The 17,290-nt window shown below is 42.8% G+C and overlaps 1 protein-coding gene across 1 annotated transcript in view; it reads left to right on the forward strand.

Annotated features, from left to right (window-relative positions):
* LOC122562927 (uncharacterized) overlaps window positions 1–17,290 on the forward strand; it is a 90,588-nt gene that overhangs the window by 15,366 nt on the left and 57,932 nt on the right. Inside the window, exons 5-7 of the mRNA XM_087973389.1 lie at window positions 93–416; window positions 8,723–8,831; window positions 9,716–9,802. Coding sequence (XP_087829515.1) covers window positions 93–416; window positions 8,723–8,831; window positions 9,716–9,802 — 520 coding nt within the window. The remainder of the gene's footprint in view (window positions 1–92; window positions 417–8,722; window positions 8,832–9,715; window positions 9,803–17,290) is intronic.

Here is a 17,290-nt window from a genome sequence, read left to right on the forward strand (position 1 = left end):
TATCTTATCAATGTTTTATCCAGGAAGAAAAGTGACAAAGTGTTGGGGGACATTTGATCTTTGATCTCTCAATAATTGTTTCTTTCCCACAGAAGCCGTCTCTGTTCCTGGACTTCGATTTTTATCGCAACCAATTGTCTCATGTTCTGGGGGTTCAGTGACAGTCTCCTGTGAGTCTCCCCATGGATCCCTCCCCATTCACTACACATGGTCTGAGAAGATGCCATCTCAAGATTCAATGATCTCTGACACCAATAAACTGGATCTACATTGTCAATCCTTCACACAACAACATCATCAATATTACTGCACAGCCTCAAATATTCGGGGAACAAAACCCAGTGAAATTGTTCATGTCTCAGTCAGCAATGTAAGAGAGAAGAACTGCAGTTATAGGATACAGACCAACAGCATCAGTAAGTGTGATGTAAACAACGTTTGTTTATTATCTCTCTCTGGGAAACTGTAATTGATAAAATGCACTCCATTTGTTTCTTCATCATTTCTGAACAAATCCAATGGTTTGCACTGTAGTTAGAAAATGTGGAGGTACAAAAAATACTAACCACATCATGCAGAAACATTGGAACAACTCGAATAATCCCTGCAAAATTAAAACAGCGTTTGATTGATTTTTCTAACAGATGGAATTTTAAATTCAGTACGTGACTATTGTGTCCAGATTTAGGGCCGATACTGGGGATAGAGTGGAGATCAGTTGTACAATGAAATATCTGTAAATACTGCCTGCAGCCATTTCCTGATATGATCTGTTTGAGCTGTCAGAGAAGAAGCAAGTCAGCATCAAGTCGAAGTGACACACGGGAACTGTATTTGGAACTATCAGCAGCAGCTCATGTGGCTGCACTCTCACTTTTGATGGCAGCATGTTGGGGGTTCCAGTACCCCTTCGGGGTTAAGATTCAGCTGGATCCCACTGCCCAGCAGAGAGAAGTAATGCTGTGCTGTGGCAGGTGAGACAGTGTCGATGAGGTGATAAACTGAGAACCTGTTCCCCCTTTAGGAATGGCACCATATGTAAACTATTTACAGAATAGAGGTTCTCCTAGTGTCTGAGCAAGCATTCATAGAGTCATAGAGCATTAAGATGTACAGCATGGAAACAGACCCTTCAACTCGTCCATGCCGACCAGATATCCCAACCCAATCTAGTCCCACCTGCCACGCACCCGGCCCATATCTCTCCAAACCCTTTCTATTCATATACCCATCCAGATGCCTTTTAAATGTTGCAGTTGTACCAGTCTCCACCACTTCCTCTGGTAGGTCTGAATCAGAAAATTGTCTTATACACACTTAACAAATTCCTCTCCATCTAAACCCTTAACACTGTGGCAGTCCCAGTCTATGTTTGGAAAGTTAAAGTCCCCTACCATAACCACCCTCTTATTCTTACAGAAAGCTGAGATCTCCTTACAAGTTTGTTTCTCAATTTCCCTCTGACTGTTAGGGGGTCAATAATACAATCCAAATAAGGTTATCATCCTTTTCTTATTTGTCAGTTTCCCCCAGATAACTTCCCTGGATGCATTTCCAGGTATACCCTCCATCAGCACAGCTGTAAGGCTATCCCTTATCAAAAACGACATTCTCTTTCCTCTCTTGCCTCCCTTTCTGTCCTTCCTGTAGCATTTGTATCCTGGAACATTAAGCTGCCAGTCCTACCCATCCCTGAGCCATGTCCCTGTAATTGCTATGATATCCCAGTCCCATGTTCCTAACCATGCCCTGAGTTCATCTGCCTTCCCTGATAGGCCCCTTGCATTGAAATAAATGCAGTTTCATTTAACAGTCCTACCTCGTTCTCTGCTTTGTCCCTGTCTGCCCTAACTGTTGGACTCACTTCTGTTCTCAACTGTACCAGTCTCAGATTGACCTCTTTCCTCACTATCTCCCTGGGTTCCAGCCACCGCCCCCCCCCCCCCCCCCCACCCACCTTACTAGTTTAAATCCTCCTGACCAGCTCCAGCAAATCTCCCTGCCAATATATTAGTCCCCTTCCGATTCAGGAGCAATCCGTCCCTCTTGTCCAGGTCACTTCTACCCCAGAATAGATTCCAATGATCCAAAAATGTGAATCCTTCACCCATACATCAGCTCCTCAGCCATGCATTCATCTGCTCTATCCTCCTATTCCTGCCCTCACTAGCTTGTAGCACTGGGAGTAATCCAGATATTATTACTCTCGATGACCTCCTTTTTAAATTCCTGCAAAACTCTCTGTAATTTCCCTTCTGAATCTTAACCTTTTCCCTTCCTATGTCGTTTTTTCCAACATGGACAATGACCTCTTGCTGGTCCCTCTCTCCTGTGAGAACATTCTGCACCCCCTCTGAGACATCCTTGATCCTGGCACCAGGAAAGCAACACATCATTCTGATTTCTCGCTGCTGGCCTCAGAAACATCTGTCTGTACCTCAGACTATAGAGTCCCCTAACACAACCGATCGCTTGGAACTCGACATACCCCTAATTACATCAGAGCCAATCTCAATACCAGAAACTTGGCTGTTCTTGCTACTTTCACCTGAGAATCCATCACCCCCTGCATTTTCCAAAACAGCATACTTGTTTTAAATGGGGATAGTCACAGAAAACCCTTGCATTACCTGCCTACCTCTCTTACCTTTCCTGGACATAACCCATCTCTGTGACTGTATCTGCAACTTTTCCCCCTTCCCAAAACTGCCATCTATCACACCTCCTTGCTCTTGAAATTCTTCATTGCCCTTAACTGTCTCTCCAACCGATCCATTCGATATGATAGGATTTGCAACCAACAGCATTTATTGTAGATATAATTCTCAGTAACATGTAAACTCTCTCAGAACTATCACATCCAACAGGAAGGGCATATCACTCTTCACAAGGCCATTTTTGCTTCTTCCAATTTGCAGACCCAGAAAAGAGGACAGTCTTATTTCTCTCCTGCTCCAGGCTAACTTAATACTTTTGGCTTATATTTTTAAGTTTAATCAAGAGACATATTTCAATAAAACATATAATCAAGAAAGAATCCACTCTACTCACTACTGCAGACTTTCTGTAAGGCCGCACTTAAAAATATTCACTTATCTGTTTCTGTGCTGTGACCTCTCCCAAACAGGTTCCTCCAAGATTAGTTGTCAATTTCACTGTCTGTTAATTTTCTCAGACGCACTATGATGTCCAGTGATACATCAACTCAAACAATAAAGGCAGTAACTGCGCAGGTTCACTGCTGTGTCAGTTAGCAGTGTGGGTTTCCTTTTCTCTCTCTCTGTCCTGCACTGACCTAACCACGTGTTCCCTTTGTCTGTTCCTCCCCCTTTTAAAAGTGCTGCTAATTTGACATTTTTTGCCCAAAGTTCCAAAACAATGCAGCAGCACTTTGCTGCTCCTCGGAATTCGAGAAGATCACCTTCAACACCTGAAATACCTCAAAAAAGGAGCAGCCTGTTACGGCCAGAAATTGTTCCCATCCTCCATCTTGGATTACCCAGAATCCTCTTTTTGCTGCCTTCCAAATGTTTTCTTTCTTCAAACCCTAGTAACTATAGGCCGGTGAGTCTCACTTGTGTTGTGGGCAAAGTCTTAGAGAGAATTGTAAGGGATAGGATTTATGCACATCTGGATAGGAATAATGTGATCAAGGATAGTCAGCATGGTTTTGTGAAGGGCAGGTCGTGCCTCACAAACCTTATTGAATTCTTTGAAAAGGTGACGAAGGAGGTTGATGAGGGGAAAGCGGTAGATGTGGTATATATGGATTTTAGTAAGGCGTTTGATAAGGTTCCCCATGGTAGGCTACTGCAGAAAATACGGAGATATGGCATTGAGGGTGAGTTGGAGGTTTGGATTAGGAATTGGCTGGATGGAAGAAGACAGAGGGTAGTAGTTGATGGCAAAGTTTCTTCATGGAGTGCCGTCACTAGCGGTGTTCCGCAAGGATCTGTTTTGGGACCATTGCTGTTTGTCATTTTTATAAATGACCTGGAAGAGGGGTTAGAAGGTTGGGTGAGCAAGTTTGCGGATGATACGAAAGTCGGAGGAGTTGTTGACAGTGAGGAAGGATGTGGCAGGTTACAGCAGGATATAGAGAAGCTGCAGAGCTGGGCAGAAAGGTGGCAAATGGAATTCAATGTAGCTAAGTGTGAGGTGATTCACTTTGGGAAGAATAACAAAAAGATGGGGTACTGGGCTAATGGTCAGATACTTGGTAGTGTGGATGAGCAGAGGGATCTTGGTGTCCATGTACACAGATCTCTGAAAGTTGCCACCCAGGTAAATAGTGCGGTGAGGAAGGCATATGGCGTACTGGCTTTTATTGGTAGAGGAATTGAGTTCCGGAGTCCTGAGGTCATGATGCAGTTGTATAAGACTCTGGTGCGGCCGCATCTGGAATATTGTGTGCAGTTTTGGTCGCCATACTATAGGAAGGATGTGGAGGCACTGGAACGGGTGCAGAGGAGGTTTACCAGGATGTTGCCTGGTATGGAAGGAAGATCGTATGAGGAAAGACTGAGACACTTGGGGCTGTTTTCATTAGAGAAAAGAAGGTTTAGGGGTGACTTGATTGAGGTGTACAAGATGATTAGGGGGTTAGATAGGGTTGACAGTGTGAACCTTTTCCCGCGTATGGAGTCGGGTATTACAAGGGGGCATAGCTTTAAATTAAGGGGGGGTAGATATAGGACTGAAGTTAGGGGTAGGTTCTTCACTGAGCGAGTCGTAAGTTCATGGAATGCCCTGCCAGTAGCAGTGGTGGACTCTCCCTCTTTATGGGCATTTAAGCGGGCATTGGATCGGTATATGGAGGATAGTGGGTTAGTATAGGTTAGGTGGGCTTGGATCGGTGCAACATCGAGGGCCAAAGGGCCTGTACTGCGCTGTATTCTTCTATGTTCTATGTTCTATGTTCTAAATGAGTACTTCACAGAATGGGAAGCATTTTGAGATCTCCTCAGATTCTCGAAAGCACCAAAACCCTTCTGATTTATCAACGTCGTTTAGGCAATGATATCTGCCACCATTTCCAAGTCTGCTCCACATGAGACTCCAGTCATGTACTTTGTCCTTAACTGCCCGCTTCAAATGGCTTAGAAAACCACTCAGACAGGGGCAATTGGAATGGACAACAAAAACTGTCCATTAAAGACTAAAAAATAAAGAGTTCATAGTTTATTTGTTGCAGAAATGATTCACATTAAAAAAACACCCAACCCGTGTTTACTGTGTCCTCCCTGGAGATGGGGACCCTCATCTGTCTGTCTCATGGATTCTCACACTTCAGGAGATGGAAAGCCACTGGCGGGTTGTGTCGGTGTGAGGGTGAGGTTTCATATTATTCCTGCAGGCTCAGAAAACAGACCTCAAGAGGATGGAAGTGACCACTGTCTATGTCGGCAAGTGACAGCTCCATGTGAAACCCGAGGTTTTAAACAAGTGGGATAGCTGGGTTGTAGTTACCAGCCCAAGCCCTTTAACAAACCCCAATGGAACACACCAACTCTCAGATTCAGGGAAAAAAGTAACCGGGATCATCATTGTGGGGAACTAAAGGAGATGGGAGAGATACAGAACAAATATTTCGCAGGAGTTTCTACAATGGAAAATGACATAGAGGCTAGGGAGCTCCAGGTAATAAATATTGATGTCATAAAACACAGTCCATATTATACAAGAGGAAGTTTTAGAGGACTTAAAAAACATAAAAGTGGATAAATCACTGGGACCTGATCAAGTGTATCCTAGGATGGTGTGGGAAGTTGAGGAAGGAACTTGGGGGACCCCGAGCAGAGATATTTGCATCACCCACAGCCACGGGTGAGGTGCCGAAGGACTGGAGGGTGGTTAATGTTGTGCCTTTATATAAGAAAGACTGTAAGGAGAAACTTGAGATCTATAGAGCTGTGATTCCGATATCTGTGCTGGGAAGGTTGTTGCAGTGGATTCTTAGAGATAGGATTTGCATACATTTGGAGAGTCAAGAGCTGATTTGGAATAGAGTGAGGGAAATCGTGCTGTCCAAACCTGACTGAGATATTTAATGAAGCAACCAAAACAATTGATGACAACACAGCAGTACACATTGTCTACACAGGCATTAATGACAGGGTAGACTAATCAGTAAAGTTAGATCACATGGGATTCAGGGTGAACTTGCCAATCAGATACAAATTTGGTTTGGGACAGGAGACAGAGGGTGGTCATGAAGGACGGTTTTTGGACTGAAGGCATAGGACGAGTGGCGTTTCACGGGGATCAGTGTAATTTGTATAAACAATTTGGAGAGGAATTTAGGATGCACAGTTAATGAGTTTGTGACTGACACCAAATTTGGTGGCATAGTCAACAGTGAAGAAGATTATCTAAGATTACAAAGGCATCTTGATCAACTGGGTCATTGGGCTGCTCGGTGGCAGATGGAGTTTAATTTGGATAAATGTGAGGTATTGCATTTCAGTAAAACTAACAAGGGGAGGACTTATACAATTCATGGTCAGGCCCTGGGTTGTGCTGGTGAACAGAGGGACCTTGGGGCTCAGGTGAAGCAGGTGTATACCACACTTGTCTGCATTGCTCAGACCATTGAGTATCGGAGTTGGAACATCATATTGTGGTTGTATAGGATGTTACTGAGGCCACTCTTGGAGCACTGTGTACAATTCTGATCACATTGCAACAGGAAGGTTATTATTCAACTTGAGAGGGTTCGATCTTCTACTGAACATATTATAAGCCCATGTGACACAGTTCCCAAATACTGAAGAGCAACATTATTAACTATGAATGAAATGAAAAAGACCAAAAAATGTTTCTTTCAAGTGAACATACCAGTATAATAATTTTAATTTTTCCAAAGTTTTTAATGTTGAACACACTCTGGAAACAGGAGTGGTAATAACTCCTCAAACAAAACATCTTGAGTTTGCTTTAATTTCTTTTCTGTTTTGGAGTGCTGTTCATTAAATATTGTTTTGTGAGATTCAGTCACAAAAGTAGGTGGTTGGTTGTATTTCTCTTCCCACTAAAAGCCTTTTTCCATTCAGTCTTTAACTTGAATGAAGTTGTTTACTCTCTTTCAATCTCATTGAATTACACATTACAATGTAACACTACGATAATATTTTTGTTCATCATTGCCGTCTCTCCACATATAGTCAAGAAATTTTCAAACACTCAAAATTAAAATGCCCGATGTAGCATTACTCTCGACTATGACTTCGTCAATTCTGTTACAAGAAACCTTCCTGAGACATTTTGTGGCTGGAGCCAATGAATTTCATGCAGAATAATTCACGGACAGAAACCTGAAGTGTGCATCTCTCTGTTTTCACAATTCTCTTTCTTCCAAAGCTTCCTTTAACTAATAAGATGACTGCTTTCTGACCTTCATCACCTTTAATCATTCGTGTATCTATCTCCCTTTCTTCTCTCCCCACCACCTCTTCACTTACACTTAATATCATTTCTGTCACTTTATTAAAGAATTGTACCCCACACAAAAGGCAATCCTCTCAACAAAATTGGTCTGGTATTTATTGAACTAAAGTCTAGCCAGACATCAACAGGCTGCTCCTCTTTCACACCAGAACATAATGGCACAGCAATGAAAACATTTTCTCATGAAGCATCTCTCTGGAACAGTCAGTAACTTACTTTGAGGAGAAAGTGAGGACTGTGGATGCTGGAGATCAGAGTCGCGAGTGTGGTGCTGGAAAAACACAGCAGGGCACTCAGCATCCGGAGAGCAGGTGGTCATTTTACCTTCCTTACATTCTCAGCAATATGTGATTACAAATAATCCTGCCCTTATTGCCATCAAGGTCCTGCACATTGATCTCTCTCCCACATCGTGAAACACCCCATTGGCCTAATGGGAGAATATCAATCCCAACCAAATGTCTCATGGTCGGTGGGTTCAGTGACAGTCTCCTATAAATCACCCCAAGGATCCCTCCCCATTCACTACACATGGTCTGAGAAGATGCCATCACAAGATTCAATGATCTCTTACACCAATAAACTGGATCTACATTGTCAATCCTTCACACAACAACATCATCAATATTACTGCACAGCCTCAAATACTCAGAATAAAAAACCCAGTGAAATTGTTCATGTCTCAGTCAGCAATGTAAGAGAGAAGAACTGCAGTTACAGGATACAGACCAACAGCATCAGTAAGTGTGATGCAAACAATGTTTGTTTATTATCTCACTCTGGGAAAATGTAATTGATAAAATGCAGTCCATTTGTTTCATTATCAGTTCTGAATAAAGCCAATGGTTAGCACTGTACTTGGAAAATGAACAGGTGTATAAAATCCAGCCCACATATGGAGAAACATTGCAACAACTCCATTGCTACATCACAACCATTTGCTTCCTGCAACTAAGTACTTCCCAAAGGGGGGAGATACTAAACAAATATTTCGAATATTTTACTGTGGAGAGAGACATGGAGATTAGGAAACTCAGAGAAATAAACATTGATGTCTTGAAAATAGTCCAAATTACAGAAGGGGAAGTGCTGATCACCTTAAAATACATAACGATGGATAAATCTCCAGAACCTAATCAAGTGTCTCCAGAGAGAAATGAATTCAGCAAAACCCATTATTCACAAAAGTCCTGAGGTTCCATTGGTGAAGAGTGCTCTCTTGGTTGTCTGTAACTGAGACTCCGATGAAGCTGAATATTACCTTATCTCTCAACAGGAAGGGAATATACTTGTGACAATTCCTCAACAAAATCACCAACAACATCACCAAAACTATCACGAAGGGCAACAAGAACATCGTCAGGACCCAGGTCTGTCAGTAAAAGGTAGAACAATTTCATTGCCAATATTTCCATCAGCATTAATTCCAAGTGAGAATAAGTGACTTAGCATAAAGGCTTACAATACATTTCAATTTTATCAGAATGTAAATGGTCACTCACTTTATACAATGTTATTATGTTCGCTTCCTTACTGGTGAGGTGAAGGCAAGCTTTGCTGGGTGTTTTAATTTTAGTTTTAATTAGCAAAGGGGTTCAATTTCCAAGTCATAACATTTACAGTGTTGCTATTTACATTTTTGGACGTTCATAACAGGAAATGCCAATTCTCTGTCTGCCTTGTCCCAGGTTAAATGCTTCATTATTCATCCAAGCTCACGGTGTTGTATACTTCAAAGAAGTGACTGATTTTGTTGAGCCAGGGCGTCTGGTGTGTCACTGCCAGGGACATTACATTCTCTACCATTTTCTCATCCTCTGTTCTCTCATGTTAAACATTATTCCCAAACTGAGCGGGTGGGAGGCTGTCTGGTTCCAGCTGGATAAGCCTTGCCTGTTAGAAGGTGCAGGAACAGTGTGGGATAATGATAGTCTGAGTTCCTCACTGACTGAAGAGACATCTCACCCACTGGAATAATGCACCAGACTGCAGTGCTCCTGTAAATATCCATCCACATCTAATAATCCTCATTGATAACAAGATACTGAGCATTACAGGATGTGCTACTGAAACGTGCTACATTTGGCCTCTCTATATTGTTCAAGTCATTCATTAGTTAAACTGTAATTTAATTTTCCCACTTAACTCCCTGAGCTGTGCTGCTTTATTTTGCTACAAGATACTGCAGTGTGAATAGGGGATAAATGTTTAAAACATCAAGCAGTCTTGTTTCCTTCAAATGATTTTGTATTTCTTCTGTTTTACACAGTTACGTTGCCTGGGATGTGATACGCTGGGTACTCTTCACTCTCCTGGTGATTTGTTCTGTTTCAGTCACAATGTTTACACAAAAACATTAGGTGAGCATCATGGCCTTTACACGAATGATTTTGAGCACTCTAAGTTCCCCATCAATGAGGTGGCCCTGGGTGGAGGGGTTTCGAAGCAGGAGACACAGTTTGAGAAGAATGGGTTGACCATTTGGGACTGAGATGAGCAGGAATTTCTTCACTCAGAGGGTGATGGTTTGTTGGAATTCTCTGCCCCAGAGAGCTCTGGAGGGACCAGCCTTGAGTATATTCAAAACACGATCAATAGTGTTCTGGGTAATAAAGATATGGAGGGACATGGGGTGGTAGTGCAAGAAAAATGGTATTCAGGTGGAAGATCTGCCATGATCCAGGTGAATGCCGAAGGAGACTCAAAAGGGCTGAATGGCCTATTCTGTTCCTGCCTCATCTCTCTCCATGACGGCCTCATGCTGTTAAATGCTGTCATTGTACCAGCCTCCATCATTTCGTCTGGCAAATCGTTTCATACACATTCCACCCTCTGCCTGAAAAAGTTACTCCTCAGGTCCTTTTGAAATCTTTTCCCTCTCACCTTCAACCTATGCCCTCTAGTTCTGGATACCCCCATTGAGGAAAAAGACCTCCCTGTCCATACCCTTGTTTAAATCTCATTGGATAATATAGTCCTGTGTCCTAATTTGGAATGAAGACAATGTAAATGCTGTTGGGTAGAGAGACAAGTGAGGTAGTGTGTAATAGTCTCATTGGATGGAACCTTATTATCTGTTAAAATAATAAAATACATTTGTTACTACTCGAACGAATTGATTTATTCAGCATTTATTGGAATGTACACCTCCCATGCATACATTAATAAATATGTAAACAAAGAAACCGGAGTCTGATCTAAAGAGGAAATACAGCATCAAATCCCCTTTTCTAGGGTGGTCAGTCAACATAGGAGGCACCAGAGAGCAAAAGGAAATGGCATATTCCCAGGTCACTGTCATATTGTCCCTCACATAGAGTCATAGAGTCACAGAGATCTACAGCATGGAAACAGACCCTTCGGTCTAACTCTGCCAAGCCAACCAGATATCCAAACCCAATCTAGTTACCTGCCAGAACCTGGCCCATATCCCTCCAAACCCTTCCTATTCATATAACCATCCAGATGCCTTTTAAATGTTGTAATTGTACTCGCCTCCACCACTTCCTCTGGCAGCTCATGCCCAACATGCACCACCCTCTGCATGAAAAAGTTGCCTCTTAGTTCTCTTTTATATCTTTCCCTTCTCACCCTAAACCTATACCCTCTAGTTCTGGACTCCCCCACCCCAGGAAAAAGACCATGTCTATTTAAACTATCCATACCCCTCATGATTTTATAAATCTCTATAAGGTCACCCCTCAGTGTCCGACGCTCTAGGGAAAACAGCCCTAGCCTATTCCATCTCTCCCTATAGCTCAAATCCTCCAACCCAGACAACTTCCTTGTAAATCTTTTCTGAACCCTTTCCAGTTTCACAACATCTTTCCGATAGGAAGGTGACCAGAGTTACATACAATATTCCAACAGTGGGTTAACCAATGTCCAGCACAGGTGTAACATGACCTCCCAACTCCTGTTCTCAATACCCTGACCAATAAAGGAAAGCATACCAAACACCTTCTTCACTATCTTATCTACCTGCGACTCCACTTTCAAGGAGCTATGAACTGCACTCCAAGGTCTCCTCGTTCAGCAACCCTCCCTACGACCTTACCATAAAGCGTGTAAGTCCTGCTAAGGTTTGCTTTCCCAAAATGCAGCACCTCACGTTTATTTAGATTAAACTCCATCTGCCACTTCTCAGCCCATTGGCCCATCTGGTTATGATCCTGTTGTAATCTGAGGTAACCCTCTTCACTGTCCACTACACCTCCAATTTTGGTGTCATCAGCAAACTTACAAACTATACCTATTAGGCTCACATCCAAATCATTGAGATAAATGATGAAAAGTAGTTGATCCAGCTCCAATCCTTGTGACACTCCACTGGTCACAGACCTCCAGTCTGAAAAACAACACTCTACCACCATCCTCTGTCTTCGACCTTTGACCTATTTCTGTATTCAAATGGCTAGTTCTCCCTGTATTCCATGAGAGCTAACCTTGCTAATCAATATCCCATGGGGGGCCTTGTCGAATACCTTACTAAAGTCCATATAGATCACATTTACCTCTCTTCCCTCATCAAATTTCTTTGTTACTTCCTCAAAAATCTCAATCAAGTTTGTGAGATACGATTTCATAAACACAAAGCCATGTTGATGATCCCTGATCAGTCCTTGCCTTTCCAAATACATGTACATCCTGTCCCTCAGGATTCCCTCCAACAACTTGCCCACCACCGACATCAGGCTTACTGGTCTATAGTTCCCTGGCTTGTCCTTACCACCCTTCTTAAACACGTTAGCCAACCTCCAGATACAAATATCTCAGTAAGAGGCCCAGCAATCACTTCCCTGGCTTCCCACAGAGTTCTAGGGAATAAGTGATCAGGTCCTGGGAATTTATTCACTTTTAGGCATTGACTTCCAGCACTTCCTTTTCTGTAATATGGACATTTTTCAAGATGTCACCATTTGTTTCCCTACATTATACATCTTCCATATCCTTTTGCACAGTAAATACAAATGCAAAATATCATTTAGAATTCAAAGTTTGTGAGAAGATTTGTAGCTCGGGTGCTCGTTGTTGTGGTTCTGTTCGACGAGCTGGGAATTTGTGTTGCAGACGTTTCGTCCCCTGTCTAGGTGACATCCTCAGTGCTTGGGAGCCTCCTGTGAAGTGCTTCTGTGATCTTTCCTCTGCCATTTGTGGTGGTTTGAATCTGCCGCTTCCAGTTGTCAGTTCCAGCTGTCCGTTGCAGTGGTCGGTATATAAGCACATTGACCTGGACCCAATATACTGACCACTGCAATGGACAGCTGGAACTGACAACTGGAAGCGGCAGATTCAAACCACCACAAATGGCAGAGGAAAGATCACAGAAGCGCTTCACAGGAGGCTCCCAAGCACTGAGGATGTCACCTAGACAGGGGACGAAACATCTGCAACACAAATTCCCAGCTGGGCGAACAGAACCACAACATCATTTAGAAACTCCCCCATCTCCTGCAGCTCCACACAGTGGACCGGTGACACAGTGGTAAGCACTGCTGCCTCACAGCGCCAGAGACCCAGGTTCAATTCCCGCCTCAGGCGACTGTCTGTGTGGAGTTTGCACATTCTCCCCGTGTCTGCGTGGGTTTCCTCCGGGTGTTCCGGTTTACTCCCACAGTCCAAAAATGTGCAGATTCGGTGATTTGGCAATACTACATTGCCCGTAGTTTTAGGTGTAGGGGAGTGGGACTGGATGGGTTGTGTGTCGGTGTGGACTTGTTGGACCGAAGGGTCTGTTTCCACACTGTAAGTAATCTAATCTAAACAAAGTGAGCCTTGCTGATCTTTGAGGCGCCCTATTCTAGAGTGTGGATTTGTTCGCTGAGCTGTAGGTTTGATATCCAGATGTTTCATTACCTGGTGAGGTGACATCATCAGCGGCGACCTCCAAGTGAAGCGGAGCTGTTGTCTCCTGCTTTCTATTTATATCTTTCTCCTAAATGGGGTTCCTGGGGTTTGTGGTGATGTCATTTCCTGTTCGATTTCTGAGGGGTCCCTATTCTTACCCTACTTACACTTTTGTCCTTAAACTATTTGTAAAAACCCATTGAGATCTCCTTATTTCTATTTGCCAGAGCTATCTCATGTCCATTTTTTTGCCCTCCTGATTCCTCTGTTCAGTATTCTCTTGCTGTTTTATACTCTTTTCAGGATTCAATCGAACTGTCCTGTCTTTACCTGACATATGCTTCCTTCTTTTTCGTTATTTTCTTAAACCCTCAATTTCTTTAGTCATCCAGCATCCCCTATACCTACCAGCCTTTCCTTTCAACCTAACAGGAATATACTTTCTCTGGACTCTCATTGTCTCATTTATGAAAACTTCCCATTTTCTAGCCTTCCCTTTACCTGTGAACATCTGCCCCCAATCAACTTTCGAAGGTTCTTGCCTAATACGTCAAAATTGGCCTTTCTCCAATATAGAACTTCAATTTTTAGATCTGGTCTATCCTTTTCCATCACTATTTTAAACTAATAGAATTATGGTTGCTGGCCCCAAAGTGTTCCCCCACTGACACTCCACTGACGCCTCCCCCACTGACACCCCTACCATAACCACTCTATTATTCTTACAGATAACTGAGATCTCTTTGCAAGTTTGTTTCTCAATTTCCCACCGACTATTAGGGTGTCAATAATATAATCCCAACAGGTGATCATCCCTTTCTTATTTCTCAGTTCCACCCAAATAACTTCTCAGGATGTGTTTCTGGGAACAACCTCCTTCAGTACAGCTGTATCCTTTATCAAAACGTCACTCCCCCTCCTCTCTTGCCTCCTTTTCTGTCTTTTCTGTAACACTTGCATCCTGGAATATTAAGCTGCCAGTCCTGTCCATCCCTGAGATGCATTTCTGTACTTACTCTGATATTCTAGTCCATTGTTCCTAACCATGCCCTGAGTTCCTCTGCCTTCCCTGTTAGGTCTCTTGCATTGAAGTAAATTGAGGAGGGTTAGGGCCAATAAGGGCTTTGCAATTCTGAAAGACATGGCTCTGATGGGAAATTAGGGACAAAATGGCTATAGAGAGCGAATGAACAGAAACGGTGAGATGACAAAAGATCATTGGATCCACAGGGACAGCAACAACAAAGAGAGGAAGAAGGATCATTCTGTATCACAGGTAGAGTCTGCTGTTAATTCACAGAAACATCCCACTGCCTGTGTCTGCAACACATGGAGCTCATTATCAAAGCTACTAATAGTTCTGAAGTATGGTCTACACAATTGCTGTGTTTCTCCAGCAATTTCTGCTTTTCTCACAAAAACACTCAGTTTTCACTTCACCCATCCTGACTCAGTCGCTGTACAATAATTGTATAAAATGACTGACACCCAATTGCAGAGTCGGGGTGGAGTCAGTTATACATATTTTGGATGGGGAGGGGGATGGCGTATGTTGGAGTAAAAATTCTATGAATTTGAAACCTATTTGGGGCAATTGCATCCACCATGCATCCACTGATTCAGTCCTATCACTGGCATCAACTCACACTTCAACAACAGGTCACTCATTGTCCACAAATAAACATTAATAGTGATGGCCTCAAGCAATCATTGACCACAACGCTTTTCATCCTCAGGGTCTTGTTAACGAGATGAATGTAATCAGATAAGTTTGTTTTAAAGTGCCACTTGGGTTTGCTATTTCTGTAATGCACTGCATGGCTATGAGTGGAAGACAGCAATTCTCAGTTACAATGGTCATACACTGAATTGTCAGTCTGTGAGGGGATAGTCTGCAATGTGCAAGTCTCCTTGGTGGTGTCGATGACATTTGAATGAGGATACACACTTGGGGCATCATAATGGAGATATGACATGGACAACATTTCCCCTGAATTTTCACACTCTCCTCCTCTCACTCACGCAGATCATCCCTATGTCTCTCTCCCCCACTCTCCCCCTGCTACACACAAACATACACACACATATATAAGTCTATGGAGTGAACTGCATTTGCAAATTTGTATTTGTAGATAATTTCTATTTGTTCAGCAAGCACATAGTCTATTGGCAATGAGTTAATGTGACATTTTATAAATTTCTACATTCAAAACAAAACCACGTTGGACACACACTCTCACCTCATCCCTGTAATACAGTGTCTGAGCTGAGATGTCACATTTTTATTCACTGATAAAACCTTAAGATATATCGGGGCAGTGACTTGAGAGAAATTCTGGGATTTACATATTAATCAATCGAAACCTGCATCCCCATTCTACGTGATTACAGACTTCACAGCAATCTCGGTTTCTCTAACACATTGCATTCGTTGTGTGTCCCTTTGAACTTTTACTTATCGATGCTGTATCCTTTGTATCCTGCCCCACTCACTCCCTGACAAAGGAGTAGTGCTCTGAAAGCTTGTATTTTCAAATGAACCTGTTGGACTATAACCTGGTGTTGTGTGATTTTCAGCTTTGTCCACCCCAGTCCAACAGCAGCCCTCCATATCCTGAATCTTCTTGCCAGTGGCTCATGTCCAGCAGACAGTGAGTGCTGAGCCTGAGTCTGAATGACAGTTGTTCACCTCTCCAAGGAGACAGCTAGACACACGGCTCGGGATTGATAGTGATGGTTGATGCCTCCATCCCCATTGATCCAGTTTAAGGACTGTATCTGACATACCTACCTGCTGTGATTGTGCTTGTCTCTGCATTTTCACAACTTCAATAAATTTACACCTGACAACTCTGAAGAATGAAGCCATTGCCTTTATCCCAGCACAATCACCTTTCCTTTGCCACCGAGTCCATCCATCTCCCTGTCCAACAGAGCTCTCATCCATGATGTTGTTAGTTTCACACTCAATGATTCCAACACCATACTATCCGGCTTTGAATCTTCCAACTTACACTCATCCATCTCTCTGCTCCAGCTTTACATTTTTAAAGGGGCTATGTGAATGCAACTTGCCATATTCGCAAACACACTGACAAGGCAAGGCTTTGAAAGAAATGAATGTCCTTCTCAGCTCATTGTATTTAAAAAGCTGCAAATCCACCTATCATTCTGAAACAATGTGAACTTTTATCCCAAACATTACAATCTAAATTAACGTCAATGGAATTAAATAATTTTAAAATGTTATTAAATTTAAATTTAAATCTGGTAAAATAGTTTTCCTCCCAAAATTGCTTTATTTCTAAAAATGTTTCTGTCTGCAGCATGGTGTGTGTGAATGGTTCATTGTAAATGAACACACATTCAGTTTGGGCCCATTCCATTAAACCCTCAAACAGGTTCCTGGTCAATGAGGAATGTTACTGAGAATTATTGAATCCTGACAGTGAAGAAGGAGACCATTTGGCCCATCGGGTCTGCACCCAGCCATCTGAAGAGCATCCCACCAGACCCAGAACCCCACTCTGTTCCCATAGCCACACACTTCCCATGGCTAATCCACCAAACCTGTACATCCCTGGACACTATGGGCAATTCAGCATGACCATTCTGCCAAACCTGCACATTGGTAGAGAATGGGAAAAAATTAGCACCTGGAGTAAACCCAAACAGACAGAGGAAATCGTGCAAAATACACACAGACAGTCAACCAAGGTTTGAACTGAACCCAGGTCATTGGGACTGTGAGGCAGCAGTGCTAACCACTGAGACACTGTGCTGTCCATTTTTGACAAGTTGAGGTGCAAAAAACCAAGTTTCCACACTTGTTGCATGTTTTGATGTTCATTGTGTTTTCACACTATAAGAAAAATGTGTGAATATTGTCAAGGGGATTGTGTGAAAAATAGCCCTGGGTGTACAATGAGACTCAGTATCAGTTACTTTTGTCTGCAAATTGGAGAGAGCTGCCCTGGTACAGCACTTGCTGGAGGCT

The sequence above is a fragment of the Chiloscyllium plagiosum genome, unplaced genomic scaffold (genome assembly GCF_037043375.1).
Source record: "Chiloscyllium plagiosum isolate Xiang-an unplaced genomic scaffold, Cpla_swu_hap1 HiC_scaffold_26, whole genome shotgun sequence".
In the NCBI taxonomy this organism is placed as follows: domain Eukaryota; kingdom Metazoa; phylum Chordata; class Chondrichthyes; order Orectolobiformes; family Hemiscylliidae; genus Chiloscyllium; species Chiloscyllium plagiosum.